The sequence below is a fragment of the Zophobas morio genome, unplaced genomic scaffold (assembly GCF_036711695.1).
Source record: "Zophobas morio isolate AGI-343-1 ecotype UQ-CSIRO unplaced genomic scaffold, CSIRO_AGI_Zmor_V1 ptg000012l, whole genome shotgun sequence".
In the NCBI taxonomy this organism is placed as follows: Eukaryota; Metazoa; Arthropoda; class Insecta; order Coleoptera; family Tenebrionidae; genus Zophobas; species Zophobas morio.
Genome location: NW_026972117.1, coordinates 20,244,555 through 20,260,711, shown reverse-complemented (window position 1 = coordinate 20,260,711; position 16,157 = coordinate 20,244,555). Strand labels below are relative to the sequence as shown.

Genomic DNA, 16,157 nt, shown 5'->3' with positions numbered 1-16,157 from the left:
CAAAGTAGTCTGTTTTGGTTCAGAAAATGATGAAATATTTTTTCTGGATTAAAAAACAAAACTGCTATTTCAACTTTATATAATATACCCACAATAATATATTGCTCTAGTAATCTCATTTAAATGTACATAATTTCTTGAAATTATTTTTTTAAAGATTTGTGTCATACTTTCTAAAATGTTACCCATGCACCAATTAGTTAACTATTATGTCTCCTAAGATTATGTAATGAATGAGTAGTTACAAAAGTAACGAAATTCTATTAGACAGTGTCAAAATTACTTTTCGAATAAATAAATCCAACAGATGAAAAATTAACATTATTTTTTATTTTTGTTTTAATTTTGTACTTATCGGAAAATACTCGAGGTATCTACGTTGTGAATATAGAAAACTGTGAAACTAAAAATATCGATTTTACATCGTTCGGAAAAAATAACAGGTATTACTAACGGTTTCGATACTCAAGAATTGTGTTAGATAGGCTCTTTTGAGTAGTGTTTCTTATATACCCAAAACAAGGCAGATTCATAAATCACAAGTACGTGTCTAAAACATAGGCACATTCACAAAAAATTAAACAGCATTATGGATTACGACGTGCATCACATAACTAAAACATTTTTTTTTCAGGAATCTCAAGATTTATGTAGTCCTCAATGGTCCTACCACAGAGTATCACTGCACTTTATGTGCAAGAATTTTTCAGGATGTGAATCAGGTCATATTTCACAAAAAGCAGCATAGTTCAACGCGACATATTGTAATAGTGAGACATAAACCGGCAGCAGTACGAAACAATACGTTAGTATTAATGTTTTTAATATTATTATCTGTGTTCATTCGGTGTTTGTTTACAGGGACGACTCACTGACTTGTCTCTGTGCCCAAAGTTTCTCAAATGAAAACAAATATCGGTCCCATCGTACATCCTGTAAATCTATTAAATGCTATTATTGCGGAATTATATGTCACAAAGTTGAGCTACTTGGACACATGTTATTCAAGCATAGAAACATAAAGATTTTTCATTGTCACCTATGCGACTATTCTGCAAATAGTTGCATGAGATATGTGAATCACTTAAATGTGCGGCATGTGAAACATAATAACACTCAAATAGGGAGTGAAAATCATACAGAAGGTGATAAAATCAATAAAGAGGTAGATAATTTCTCCACAGAAATAGAACAGTTGAGTTTATCTTTTGAAAACTCAAAAGTATCCAAGAGGTATAAGGACACAAAAAACTCCCAGAAATGTTTACGTATTTATAGCAGAAATGATAATAATTTGAAGATGTCAAAAGAGTCCCTTGATTCTACTAAATGCACAAAATCAACTAATGCTGTGTACATCAGAGAAGCCAATTCTCAAAGCGCTAGCAACGTAATGACTCCTGCTGGATGCGATCCTCTGTCTTTCAACGAAGGTACTGATGTCAATAAAGATATCAGCAGCGAGAAGTCGAAGGAACACGAAACCTCTGATCCTCCTTTTAATTTTTCTGAGTTGCATGAGAAGGAATACAGTTCGGAAGAAAAATTTGATCTCCATTCTGAGATTGAAGATTTAGATATTAAACAAGATCCACTTGATTTTGAAGAATCTACAAAAAGAGATGGTGTGGTTTCTGCAGACGGCTCAAATTCTTCACCCTTGTCACACGCTTCGCTTGATCCTACTAACGCGACAAAAATAACAAATGTTATACCTATCAATGAAGTCAATAATGTCAGTGATGACATAGCGATTTCTCTGGTAGATAATCATCCGTCTTACAACAAGAATCTTGTTGCAATTAAAAATATTAAAAAATCTAAGACATCTAAACAAAAAATGCATGTCTGCGGTCAATGTAACAAGCAGTTCAAATCAGAAAAGAGATTCGATTCTCATTTCAAGACATGTCAAAAGCAACATGAAAAAGGTGTATCTAGTAAACCAGAAAGATGTAGGAATGTGGATTCAAATAAGCCGCAAAATTCACTTGATTCTACTGAAACTGCAAAAAAAACTGAAGTCAATTCTCATCGCAGTGACAGTGAGGATCTTCAGTTATGCGTCGCCAAAAATTCGAAGCAAAATGAGAAATTTAGTTCCCCTAAGGCCTGCCGTTTCTGTTCTAAGAAATTCAAGTTGAAAGAGGGGTTTGCTTCCCATTTAGAAAATTGTAAAAGACTTAACAGCGGTACACACATTTGTGACATATGTGGAAAAACCTTCCCGCGTTGGCTGTATTTAAGACGTCATTTAAAAATCCATCAAGGTACGAACCAATTGTTGTGTCATATATGTGGAAACAAAGTTCGTGGCACCAGAGGTTTGAAGAAACATTTGTTGGCAGTCCACGAAAATTACCGAGGATACAGATGCTGCGTTTGTGGTGTACGTTTCAGCTCGTCGGGTAAACTGAAAAGACACATGATGTGGCACACGGGGGAGAAACCATATAAATGTGAACTTTGTAATAAACAGTGCATTCAAAGGTGTAACTTGCAAAGACATGTATGTAGGCCGCCGACATAACGTGTTATTTATAATATTAGATAAGTTTTTAGCATATTTAGATTTTGTTGCGAGATCGACCATTATTGGGTTATTTTAATTAGGTGTTAAGTACTTTAATTGAAACATTCTTAATCAAGTGAACTACTTAAAATATTTGTCTTTTGCTTTTCTTTCTTGTAATATAAGTTTATATGATTATATGAACTGCTTCCACTATGTAATAACATTTTTAGTAATTTAGTAATAAAAAAAAAAGAGACGAAGAGCATCTGGTTTATTTTAAAAATTCATTGCGCCGTGAATGTTAACATAGTATTCCTAGCCTATTTAAAGGTTAAAAATACTTATTATTCCTCGTGTTCTCGTCCAAACACTCTTTTTTTATGTAACTAGGTAGTAACGCTACGTACTCGTTTCCACGCGCAGGATATGACAAGTGGTAGGTTGGGGCGACTTCTGTTAACAAATAGGAGATAACATTGTTGTTCAGAGGATGTGATCGCTTAAAAAATTGTGCGTGGAAACGAGTACGTGGCGGTACTACTTAGCTGGAAACAGAGTGTTCGGACGAGAAGACTAGCACAATCAAAGTCGAGCAGCATAGAATCGTTTGACCTGTCTAATTATTCTAAACATAAATTTCATGTTTCCATATCACTGCGTCGTTTATCTTAACTTAAAATAAACACAGAATAAACTCTTAATTACTGTTTTTAGTAGATAGTATAATGTGGTCAGTTTGCAAATTGCTACATAATGGTTATCTAACAACTGTTTTTGAAAAATCGAAGTTTTATAAGGACGTTTTAAACATGTGAAAAATACGTATCTTCCATAAATTAGTAGTACCTCCAAAAATTACAAGAATTCCTTATTCCCCAGAAGGCGTAATTTTCTTCCTCTGTTATAGATAAAAATCAAGAATAAATAATTGGTCTAAGGTTATTTATACAAAACCTTCCTCGTCCCTGAAGTAGTCAAACAAATACAGCTTCTTCGAAAAATTACAAACTTGTATTATAACCCTATAAGTGAAAATAAAAGATAGATGTCTGTTTTAAACAAAAACAAGGTAGATGTATAAATCACAAGTAGGTATCTAAAACATAGACAAATGGACAAAAAAATTAGACAGCATTATGGATTACGACTTGCATCACATAACTAAAATAACTTTTTTTTCAGGAATCTCAAGATTTATTTAGTCCTCAATGGTCCTACCACGGAGTATCACTGCACTTTATGTAAAGAAATTTTGCAGGATGTGAATCAGGTCATATTTCACAAAAAACAGCATAGTTCAACGCGACATATTGTAATAGTGAGACAAAAAGTGCCAGTAGTGGAAAACAATAGGTTAGTATTAATGTTATAAACATTATTATCTGTGTTCATTCGGTGTTTGTTTACAGGGGCGACTCACTGACTTGTCTCTGTGAGCAAAGTTTCTCAAATGAAAATAAGTATCAGTCCCATCGTACAACCTGTAAATCTATTAAATGCAATTACTGCGGAATTATATGTCACAAAGTTAGGCTGCTTGGACACTTGTTATTTAAGCATAGAAACTTAAAGATTTTTCATTGTCAGATTTGCGACTTTTCTGCAAAAAGTTGCATGAGATATGTGAACCACTTAAATGTGCGGCATGGTAAACATAATAACACACATATAGATGGAGAGAATCATACAGAAGGCGATGAAACCACTAAAGATCTAGGTAATTTCTCCACAGAAATAGAACAGTTGAGTTCAGGTTTTGAAAACTCGAAAATTTCCAAGAGATATAAGGACACAGATAATTCCCAGAAACGTTTACGTGTTTATGGCAGAAATGGTCATAATTTGGAGATGTCAAAAGAACCACTTGATTCTACTAAATTTACAAAGATAACTAATGCTGTGTACATCAGAGAAGTCAATTCTCAAAGCGCTAGCAACGTAATGCCTCCTGCTGGATGCGATCCTCTGTCTTTCAACGAAGATACTGATGTCACTGAAGATATCTACAAGGAACACGAAACCTCTGATCCTCTTTTTAATTTCTCTGAGTTGCATGAGAAGAAGTATAGTTCGGAAGAAAAATTTGATCTCCATTTTGGGATTGAAGATTTAAAGATGAGACAAGATCCACTTGATTTTGAGGAATCTACAAAAGGAGATGGTGTTGTTTCCACAGACGGCTTAAATTCTTCACCTTTGTCACATGCTTCCCTTGATTCTACTAACGCGACAAGAATAACAAATGTTATACCTATCAATGAAGTTAATAATGGAGCGATTACTTTGGTTCATAATCCTCCATCTTACAACAAAGATTGTGTTCCAACTAAAAATATTAAAAAATGTAAGACGTCTAAAGAAAAAATGCATACCTGCGGGCAATGTAACAAGAAGTTCAAATCAGAAAAACGATTCGTTTCTCATTCTGAGACATGTCAAAAGAAACATGAAAAAGGTTTACCTACTAAACCAGAAATATGTAACAATGTGGATTTAAATTTGTCGCAAAGTTCACTTGATTCTACTGAAACTGCAAAAAAAACTAAAGTGAATTCTCATGGCACTGACGGTGAGGACATTCAGTTATGCGTCCCCGAAAATTCGACGCAAAGTGAGAAATTTAATTTCCCTAAGACCTGTCGTTTTTGTGATAAGAAATTCAAGTTGAAACAGGAGTTTGCCTCCCATTTAGAAACGTGTAAAAGTCTTAATAGCGGTACACACATTTGTGACATATGTGGAAAAATCTTCCCGCGTTGGCTGTATTTAAAACGTCATTTAAACATTCATCAAAGTACGAACCAATTTTTGTGTCACATATGTGGAAAACAAATTCGTGGCAGCAGTGGTAGCAGAGGTTTGAAGAAACATTTGTTGGCAGTCCACGAAAATTACCGAGAATACAAATGCCGCGTTTGTGGTGTACGTTTCAGCTCTTCGAGTAAAGTGAAAAGACACATGATGTGGCACACGGGGGAGAAACCATATAAATGTGAACTTTGTAACAAACAGTGTATTCAAAAGTGTAACTTGCAAAGACATGTATGTAGGCCACCGACATAACGTGTTATTTATAATATCAGATGAGTTTTTAGCATCTTTAGTTTTTGTTGTGAGATCGACCGTTAATGGACTATTTTAACTAGGTATTAAGTACTTTAATTCAATCATTCTTAATTCAGTGAACTATTGAAAATATTTGTGTTTTGTTTTTCTTTCTTTCTTCCTAAAATAAGTTTATATGATTTTACAAGAACTGCTTCCAACATGTAATAACATTTTTAATAATTTAGTAATAAAAAAAGAACATTTGGTTTATTTTAATTCATTTCTTTAGCTAACTAGGCGGTAAAGCTACGTACTCCACGCACAGTATATGACAACTGGTGGGTTGGGGCGACTTCTGTTGACAAATAGGAGATGACATTGCTGTTTAGAGGATGTGATCGCTTAAAAAATTGTGCGTGGAAACGAGTACGTGGTGTTACTACGTAGCTAGATGAAAAAGAGTGTTCGGACGAGAAGACTAGCACAATCAAAGTCGAGCATCATAAACTCGTTTGACCTGCCTAATTATTCTAAACATAAATTTCATGTTTCCATATTACTGCGTTTGTTTATCTTAACTTAAAATAAACCCTTAATTACTTTTTTTAGTAATTAATTTATTTAAACGTATTTTTTTTTGAAAAGTGGCGGGAAGACGTTCTTTCATACAAGTGAGCATACACTGCGTGTGAGTCAAGAGCGCAAGAAATAATAGACAAAATTTTCACCCCCAAAAACCCCCTATCGCATATTCACGGACATATTACATTTCAAATGAAACACCTTCAAAATATGAAAGAAAAGACACTCGCGAATTGACCGACATACACATATGAAAACCAAACAAGTACAAAAACCCTACGTTTATGTTTTGAATCAATGCAAATTTTTGAACATCACAAATTTAATAAAAACAAAGCAAAATCTGAATTCAAGTAACTGGATGCAAATACACAAGTTATTACGGGCGTGTGGCGTAAAATTTAAAGTTACGGCAGTTAACAGGAACACAACAAAAGTACCCCTGGGGCGTTGTAGCACAAGCGGAGTTTGGGGCTCCCGGTCCGGGTTGGTTTCCCCCGCGACGGTTATTCTATCTATCGGCAAGCCTACCGCACCGGACATCTCCATGACGAACACGCCGTCCAGACCGTTCCTACTGAATCTATTTAAAGCCTGCAACCCTTGTGCAGATGGCGCGATACATTCCGCTAGCCCCGCTAGGAGCCGCCCCCGCCACTTCTACTACGTGTTTCGGTGTTATTTAATCTCAATTCCATTTTAAATGTTCAATCTCTTATCACTCTGGTACTAACAACAACTGAACAAGTGTTCAAGCTTCAAAGAGCAATAAACAACATTTAAATTCGCCATACAATCTTGTGAAATTTTAAACAACAAATAATTCTTATGTGAGATTGAAATTGGACATAACATAATTTATACGATAGACACAGTTATCAACAAAATATTTATAAAACAAAAACTAGCAAAAATTTCTAAAAACAATAGATCTGGAGTGAAATAAACTCGTGCGAATTAAATATTATGTGAGGTTAAAACTGCAGAGCATGAAATTTACGTTCAATTAAAATTATACAACAAAGAAAATTTGGGATAGAGAAATATTGTATGAGGTGAAAATTTGCAAAGTTAACAAAATTTACATGAGATTAATCTTTGCCACACTTCATCAACGATTCAAACAAAGAGTTTACATTATGTTAAATTATGTCATAATCCAAGTGATTGGTTACTTAAAAAAAACAATTTACTTTGAGAGTTTAGAATACCGCGAACTGGTTACCCCAACAAGAGACATAATAAATAAACACAAAAATATCCAATCATCGTCTGGGTGATGTAATTTTTTTTATCGTTGCGAGGGAATACTTCGATGGTGTTATTAATCTCTAGCGTTGCGAGGACATGCCTCGATGAAGTAATCAATTTGTAGCGTTGTGAGGGCAAGCCTCGATGATGTAATCAATCTTTAGCGTTGCGAGGACATGCCTCAGGGATGTAATCATGATAACGACGATAATAACGATGATGACCGCCTAAGGGAAGAAATTATTTTGACTCCCTGCCAGTTCGCGGCATGAATTAGTTAATTTAACTGCCGTAACTGAACTATTAGCAATCTTGTGTGAAGAATTAAGAAGTGTTATAATGTAACACTTATGTATATCCATCCAGAAACCTATTCGTAATTAAACAACAAAGGTGTTTTCCTGACTAAGTGAATTTCATGAAATCTTCTAGCAAGTGTTTTATTTAAATAATCCTGAGAGTTAAATTGTTTTAGCACTAGCTGACGATTAAGAAAAACTATCTAAATTACGATTGATTATCGTTAAACAAAGGCTTCCTCCCTTTTATTAACTACCAGACCAACTAATTTAAACTAGCTCTTATCACGTGTTTATCTTCACAAAAACACATTCTCTTATCACTTGTTTATATTCACAAAAACACATTCAGACTGACGCTCCGCCATGTCGCCCTCTGTCTAACAACCAACCCTCTAACTAAAATCCCCTAGCGCTACTAATTGTCCAACTATCCAGTAAGCGTTAACGTGCACCTGATTGCCTATGTTTAACGATTTCTTTTTTTTGTGACTGAAATTTTTTTCTCTTGAAATTCAAATTATTCAAATATGATTTCACACCACTGTTAATTAATTTCCGCGCGAGAATTTTGATTTAAATTCGGTCACCACAGCATTTTCGTTTAAGAAGTTTAACCCTTCAAAGCCAGAATTTCGTGAAATGGTATTCGTTCTGGAGAAAATTTTCTACTCTACGTTACCTTAATTATTGTAAATTTAAGTATTACAAATTACAGTTGTTTTAGCAAAAAAATCAGAGATTTCAAAACAATTTTCTACGACAAGGTAGAAACTAAATAAATATAAGAAACGTGTTTTTGTGCCACAATGGGCATAACTAAAATTGATTGAAAATTTGTAGCATGCGCATTATTATTATGTTAAAAAGCACTATGAAGCAACTTTTAATGCAGACTGGTTTACGTGTGTTTTAGGTACCTAAACCTACCTACCTGGTTCTACAAACATAGCATCCTCTTGCACACTGTGTCTGAAACTCTACCACACTCAAAGAACGTTGCGTGAACAAAATCGTGAAAATCTCCGCCAACGTAATGAAGCGAAGTTCCATTGCCATTTGTGTGAAAAAGCATTTATTGCACCGTATTCTCTCCTGCTACATGTTGCTGCAGGTCAGGAGACTAGACCAACTTTTGCATGTAACTTGTGCATACCTACAGGGGAAATTCTGAATACTTCCTCCGAAGGCATTTTGCTAACATGCATATTTAATACAACGTGCTTAGCAAGTGTAGTAAGGTGTTTGGGGATTTTCTTATTAATCAATTAGTCTAGGAAATGGGTTAATTAAAACACAATTGTCCTTAAAGTGCGTGTATTAAAAATGCGATCCGTTCGTTCTTAAAGCCTATTACGAACTAACTTTTAAGATCACAAATACGCATATATAAAATATAAAATTCAAACTGAAGTACTCAGCGTTTCTCGGGCGTCTTACATTTATCGCCCTTTATAAACAAATACTTAACAGTAAGCTAAACAGAGAATGTATGGGATATGGTCATAATAATTTTTGCCTTAATTAATATATTGAATTACAACACTCCCACTCAAAAATTGAAACGACGAAGTAAATACAGGTATCTTGATTTGGTTACCAAGTATAGAGCTTAAGATAATTATTCTTAACTACAAAAGCGTCCCTATTGTAAGCCAATGTTATTTCTCATTGCTTTAAATTTTGCAACAGGTACCGCTTTGGTGAAGATGTCAGCTTGTTGTTCACCTGTGGAGACATATTTAATGGTTACGTTGCCATTTTCAAGTGGCTCTCTCGTAAAATGATATTTAATGTCTATATGTTTTGACCTTTTGTGATTTGTGGGGTTATTTGCAATGTTTATGCACCCGGTGTTGTCTTCAAAAATGACAACTGGATTTAGAGCCCTTATACCGATACTAGTTAACAAAGACTTAAGCCACATAGCTTCTTTTACACTTTCAAATAATGCTATGTATTCAGCTTCAGTTGTTGAAACTGCAACTGTTTGTTGTTTTCTAGTATTCCAGGTTATAGTACAAGTAGTGAATAATTTGTAAAGATAGCCACTTGTACTTTTCCGGTCAATGTCATTGCTTCCCCAATCTGAATTCACATAGCCAATTAAAATGTTATTAATGTCACCTTTTGTATATACATGGCCGACTAGTATAAAGATCATGGCCTGTCCAAAGGAATGCCAAAGGTACCATACGTGCTGCCATCTATTAATAATTCAAAAGCGACAAAAGAATTATTAACACTTTTTGAAAGGCACAAAGGCATTCATACCGAAACAAACCACCATTACACGTTTTGAAGTCCCATAATGTCAAGTCAAATTAAAATTTGGCTAAATTATTAAGTGTAATTATTAATAGATGGCAGCACGTATCGTACCTCTTGGACAGGCCATAATCTTTATACTAGTCGGCCATGGTATATATTAATTCTAAATCAAGAGTTCCTTTGACATATCGTAATACCCTCTTTAAATATTGCCATAAAGTTTGATTATTTTTTTTTTTGTTTGATATCGACTTAAGATGTTAACTACATATGACAAATCAGGACGTGTGCAAACCATTGCGTACATTAAACATCCAATCAGATTTTTACAAGGTGCGTTATAACCTTCATCTGAATTTAAGCCTACATAATCGATTTTTTTTTTTGGCAAGGGCGTTTTAGTAGACTTGCAGTCACTCATATTAAATTTTTGTAACACACCGTTCAAGTAGGACTTTTGGTTTAAAGAAATTCTAGTGTTTTCTCTTTTAATTTCTATTCCTAAAAAGAATCGAACCTCATTTAGATCTCTCATTTCAAAACATGTCATGAAATATTTTTTACAGGAGAACATTTTGTGTTTATCCTGTGCGGCAATTATTAAATCATCTACATATAATACAATATAAATATTTTTACTAACGTGTCCTTTATTTAAGTAGTAAAGGCAATGATCGACTGTTGAATTTTGAAAACCTTTTGCTTTAATTATGGAGTCAAAATGTTCAAACCACCGTCTTGACGCCTGTTTAGACCACATAACGCTTTATTTAATTTGCACACCTGATTGTTTGCAGTTTTAACACCGTCCGGAACTTGCATATAAATTTCTTCATTTAATGTTCCGTTTAAGAAAGCCGTTTTTACGTCCATGTGATGGACTAACAAATTAAACTGATTGGCAATTGCTAACAGTAGCCTGAAAGTGGAAATCCTTGCGACTGGTGCAAAAGTCTCTGTATAATCAGCTGGATAAGTTTGACTGAAATCCCGTGTTACCAGTCGCGCTTTGTACCTTTGTGGATTTCCCTGAACATCTGTTTTAATAGTAAAAATCCATTTACAGCTAACTATGTTTTTATTTAGAGGTTTAGGTACGATTGTCCAGGTATTATTTGCTCGAAGTGAATCCAATTCGTCTTTAATAGCAAGCTCCCACTGCTTCTTATCTGGCCTTGTTTTAATGTCGTCATATGTTAAGGGTAACGACCCTACTTCAGCTTGAGCTGATGCAGCGTAATTTAGGAGTTCATTATGATGATTTTCATCATATGACAGAGGTGGACGAATTTTTAACCGTTCACTTCTGCGTAATGAAATCTCTTGTTTTGGTTCCTCAGTTGATTTTATGACTTTTGGTGACTCACCTTTATTGATAGGAAGTTCATTGTGATTAGGAGATTTAAAACTTTCAAGATCTCCTTCTAGTTCTCTTGGTCTTAAGACTTTAAAATTTATTTCGTCCGCGACCACATCGCGAGCAATTATAAATTTTTTACCATGAACATCCCATATTTATTTTATGGTTCATAGCCTACAAGAATTACTTTTATTGATTTATTATCAAATTTATGTTTTCTTGTTTTTAAATGATTATTTGCTGTTGAACCAAACACCTTTAAATGATTTAATTGTGGCTTTCGATTGTGCCACATTTCATATGGCGTTTTATTTGTGTTGAGCGCTTTTGTCGGGGTTCTGTTGATAAGATATGTAGCAGTTTGAACTGCTTCACCCCAAAATGACTTATCAAGATCTGCAGAACTTAACATTGATCGTACTTTTTCGGTTATTGTACGATTCATACGTTCTGTTACGCCATTTTGTTGTGGTGTATGAGGAACCGTTAAATGGAATGCTATTCCTTTTTCTAAACAAAATTCCTTTACTTCGTTAGATAAATATTTACCTCCATTGTCGCAGTGGAGGTTTTCTAATTTGAGAGAGAAATGAGTCTCACTTTTAGCTACAAAGTCTTTAAAAACTTTACATAATTCTGACTTATACTTTAATAAATATGTAACTGTATAGTGAGTGTAATCATCAATAAAGGAAACAAAATAATTTTGACAACTTAATGTTGATGGTGTAATTGGGCCGCATATATCCGAATGGACAATATATAGGGGGCTTTTCACATGACTTTTATTTTTATTTTTGTTAAATGGAAGTCTTGCTTGTTTTCCATATAGACAAGCTTCACAAAGGTCATTAGTGGGCATGATTTTATTTAAATCAGACATATTATCAGCCATTTGACAACGTTTTAATTGTTGAAATTTGCCGTTGCTAATATGGCCTAAACGTTCATGCCATAAACGAAAATTGTCGCTATTTCTGACCATTAATGTACTTCCACTCTCGGTCATGTTTTTACTAATTCTAAACTTCACACCAAATAAACCATTATATCTTACCTTTTAATATTGTTTTACCCGTCTTATCTTGTACTTGAACACCCTGATCGAATACCACTTTCATACCACTCTCTTGAATTCGACGAATGGATAGTAAGTTGGTTGTAGCCTGGGGTGTAAATAACACATCTTGCAAGGTTCCAGTAAAACCCAACGTGGTGGTAACGTGGATTAGACCACGCTTTGTCGCCGTCATGAATTCGCCGGTTTTCGCAACAGCAACCTGCAGTGGCGGTGACAAAACAGACCAGGAGGTAAAAACTTCATCTCTGTTGACCATATGGTCCGTGGCTCCCAAATCGAGAATGAAAACGACGCTGTCAGGGGTGTCGTTTTGTAGATTTTCATCACAGCTAGTCATCATGAAGGCAAAGTGGTCGGTGTTCGCAAGCTTTGATTGTGGTGGTTGTTTATCAATTGGATTTTGTTCTTGCTTTGTCAACATCTGTTTATAATAATAACAGTCACCCTTTTGATGATTGCGTCGGCCACAGTGTTCACATTTCATATGTGATAATTTATAGTAAGATTTCGAAGAGGATGTTTGTCAAAATTTTTGTGCCCTTCTTTTGAAAAATGTCTTCGTATTTCGTACGCTTTTGAAGTTATCTTGACTCCCACTGGGTCTCTGCGATGAATAAGAACTGCTCGTTCTTAAGGCGAGGCTTAAATTGTTCGCTCCCAGGGTTTCTAATGCAGTTATTACTCCGTTGTAAGAGGACGGTAACGTCAAGAGTAGATGAGGCACTTTGTCCATCTCTTCTAACACGGCTCCGACTGCAACTAAATCTGCAATGATGACATCGAAGCGGGTGAAGTGTTGGAATAAGGTGTTATCGCCTTGGAGTTTCAGGCTTACCTAATAGTTGTTTTCTTAACGCCAACTGAGTTGCCAAACTTCTTCTTGCGTAGATATTGTCTAGTTTGGATAGTATCTCTCGTGCTTGTTCATTCTCTTTCGCAAAACCAAGAAACGAGTCGTGGAGATATTCTACGATGACATTTTTCGCTGTTAAATCTTGTTTCTTCCACTCATTTGTAATCTCTGGTGGTACGGCACTGTCTATGACATGTAGCACTTCCAACTCAGCCAACAATGCCCGAATTCTAAATTTCCACACACTATACTTTTCACCCTTAAACGGTTGTTTATTTCGCTTTACACGTGTGTTATCCACTTTCAGTTTATTTCGTTTGTCGCGCCGGCACGTAACACGATATACACACACTTTACGCGTAGACTGGGCCCATAACCTCTAGGAAATGGGTTAATTAAAACACAATTGTCCTTAAAGTGCGTGTATTAAAAATGCGATCCGTTCGTTCTTAAAGCCTATTACGAACTAACTTTTAAGATCACAAATACGCATATATAAAATATAAAATTCAAACTGAAGTACTCAGCGTTTCTCGGGCGTCTTACATTTATCGCCCTTTATAAACAAATACTTAACAGTAAGCTAAACAGAGAATGTATGGGATATGGTCATAATAATTTTTGCCTTAATTAATATATTGAATTACAACAATTAGTGTGTATGTTTATTGACAAATGAAAATTTTGTATAGCTTTATGAGGTTCATATTTTCGATCTAGATCATTTTTTTCAACAAATGAGCACCATCCTCGTATCTAAAACATAAACAAATTCACAAAAAATTAGACAGCATTATGGATTACGACTTACATCACAAACTAAAACAGCTTTTCTTTTCAGGAATCTCAAGATTTATGTAGTCCTCAATGGTCCCACCACAGAGTATCACTGCACTTTATGTGAAGAAATTTTGCAGGATGTGAATCAGGTCAGGATTCACAAAAAACAGCATAGTTCAACCCGACATATTGTCATAGTGAGACCAAAAGTGCCAGCAGTGGAAAACAATAGGTTAGTATTAGTGTTATAAATGTTATTATCTGTGTTCATTCGGTGTTTACAGGAGCCACTCACTGACTTGTCTCTGTGCTCAAAGTTTCTCAAATGAAAATAAGTATCAGTCCCATCGTACATTCTGTAAATCTACCCAATGCTATTACTGCGGAATTATATGTCACAAAGTTGAGCTGCTTGGGCACATATTATTTAAGCATAGAAACTTAAAGACTTTTCATTGTCACCTTTGCGACTTTTCTGCAAATAGTTGCATGAGATATGTGAACCACTTAAATGATGTCCGGCATGAAAAACATAATAACACACATATAAATGGAAACAATCATAAAGAAGGCGATGAAACCACTAAAGAGCTAGATATTTTCTCCACAAAAATAAAACACTTGAGTTTAGGTTTTGAAAACTCGAAAGTTTCCAAGAGATATAAGGACACAGATAACTCCCAGAAACGTTTACGTATTTATGGCAGAAATGGTCATAATGTGGAGATTTCAAAAGAGCCACTTCATTCTACTAAATTCACAAAGACAACTAATGCTGTGTACATCAGAGAAGTCAATTGTCAAAGCGCTAGCAACGTAATGACTCCTGCTGGATGCGATCCTCTGTCTTTCAACGAAGATACTGATGTTACTGAAGATATCTGCAACGAGAAGTCCAAGGAACACGAAACCTCTGATCCTCTTTTTAATTTCTCTGAGTTGCATGAGAAGAAGTATAGTTCGGAAGAAAAATTTGATCTCCATTTTGAGATTGAAGATTTAAATATGAAACAAGATCCACTTAATTTTGAGGAATCTACAAGAGGAGATGATGTTGTTTCTACAGACGGCTTAAATTCTTCACCTTTGTCACATGCTTCGCTTGATTCTACCAACGCGGCAAGAATAACAAATGTTATACCCATCAATGCAGTTAATAATGTCAGTGATGACGTAGCAATTACTCTGGTTCATAATCCTCCATCTCACAACAAAAATTTTCTTCCAGCTAAAAATATTAAAAAAATAAAATATCCTACAAAGAAATCATACACTTGCACTGTGTGTTTCAAATCCTACCCCACTCAGATAAAATACAATCAACATATCCGTTACCACCAAGAAAAAAAATTCTTCTGCACACTGTGCGAAAAAGCATTTTTTACACCATATGCTCGCTCGCTACATGTTTCTCAACGTCATGAGAATAAACGAAATTTTGCATGTAACTTATGCAGCTATAAGGGAAATTCTGACTACTACCTCCAAAAACATTTTGCTAACATGCATAACAAAGACGTACTTCCCAAATGTAACACATGTGGTAAAGGATTTGCTTCAAAATCAGCTGTTATTAGACATCAACTTGCTCGACACGATGGCGTCTACTTCATCTGTCAAATCTGCAAGAAAATGTATAAAGCCGAAACTGACTTAAAACTACACTTGAGAACACATTCTGCTGACTGCGAACAATTTTTATGCAACCTTTGTTCTAAGGTGTTTTATGATAAAAGGAAGTTCAAAACGCACGTAAAACGCCACGTTGAACCAAAGAAATCACAGGTTTGTGATGTTTGTGGTAAGATGTGCAAGAATTTGAACCAACATAGAAAGAAGCATGATGGGGAGAAGAGCAGTGTTTGTTATTTCTGTGGAAAAAGGTTTTATAATACACACAATTTAAAGATTCACTTGAGAATTCATACTGGAGAAAAACCATACAAGTGTGATGTGTGTGAGAAGGTATTTTCGCAAAAAAGTAGCCTAACTGTACACAGGAGGATGCATACTGGAGAAAGACCATATAAATGTGGGAGATGTGGCAAGGGATTTGCCTCCAAAGGTGCCTTGACACATCATTTGTGTCGTGGTCGTACAGATTTAGTCTAGTTGTG

The 16,157-nt window shown here is 35.1% G+C and overlaps 1 protein-coding gene across 1 annotated transcript; it reads left to right on the top strand.

Moving 5' to 3' along the window:
• The first annotated feature begins 14,529 nt into the window (after nt 1-14,529).
• On the top strand, nt 14,530-16,152 carry LOC135128207 (zinc finger protein 354C-like). The gene has a single exon (XM_064055101.1). The coding sequence runs from the start codon at nt 14,530-14,532 to the stop codon at nt 16,150-16,152; it is 1,623 nt and encodes a 540-aa protein (XP_063911171.1).
• The last annotated feature ends 5 nt before the right edge of the window (nt 16,153-16,157 follow it).

What these genes read in the sequence shown, in the direction of transcription:
- LOC135128207 (XM_064055101.1), top strand. Translation starts at nt 14,530, where the DNA reads ATGAGATATGTGAACCACTTAAATGATGTCCGGCATGAAAAACATAAT.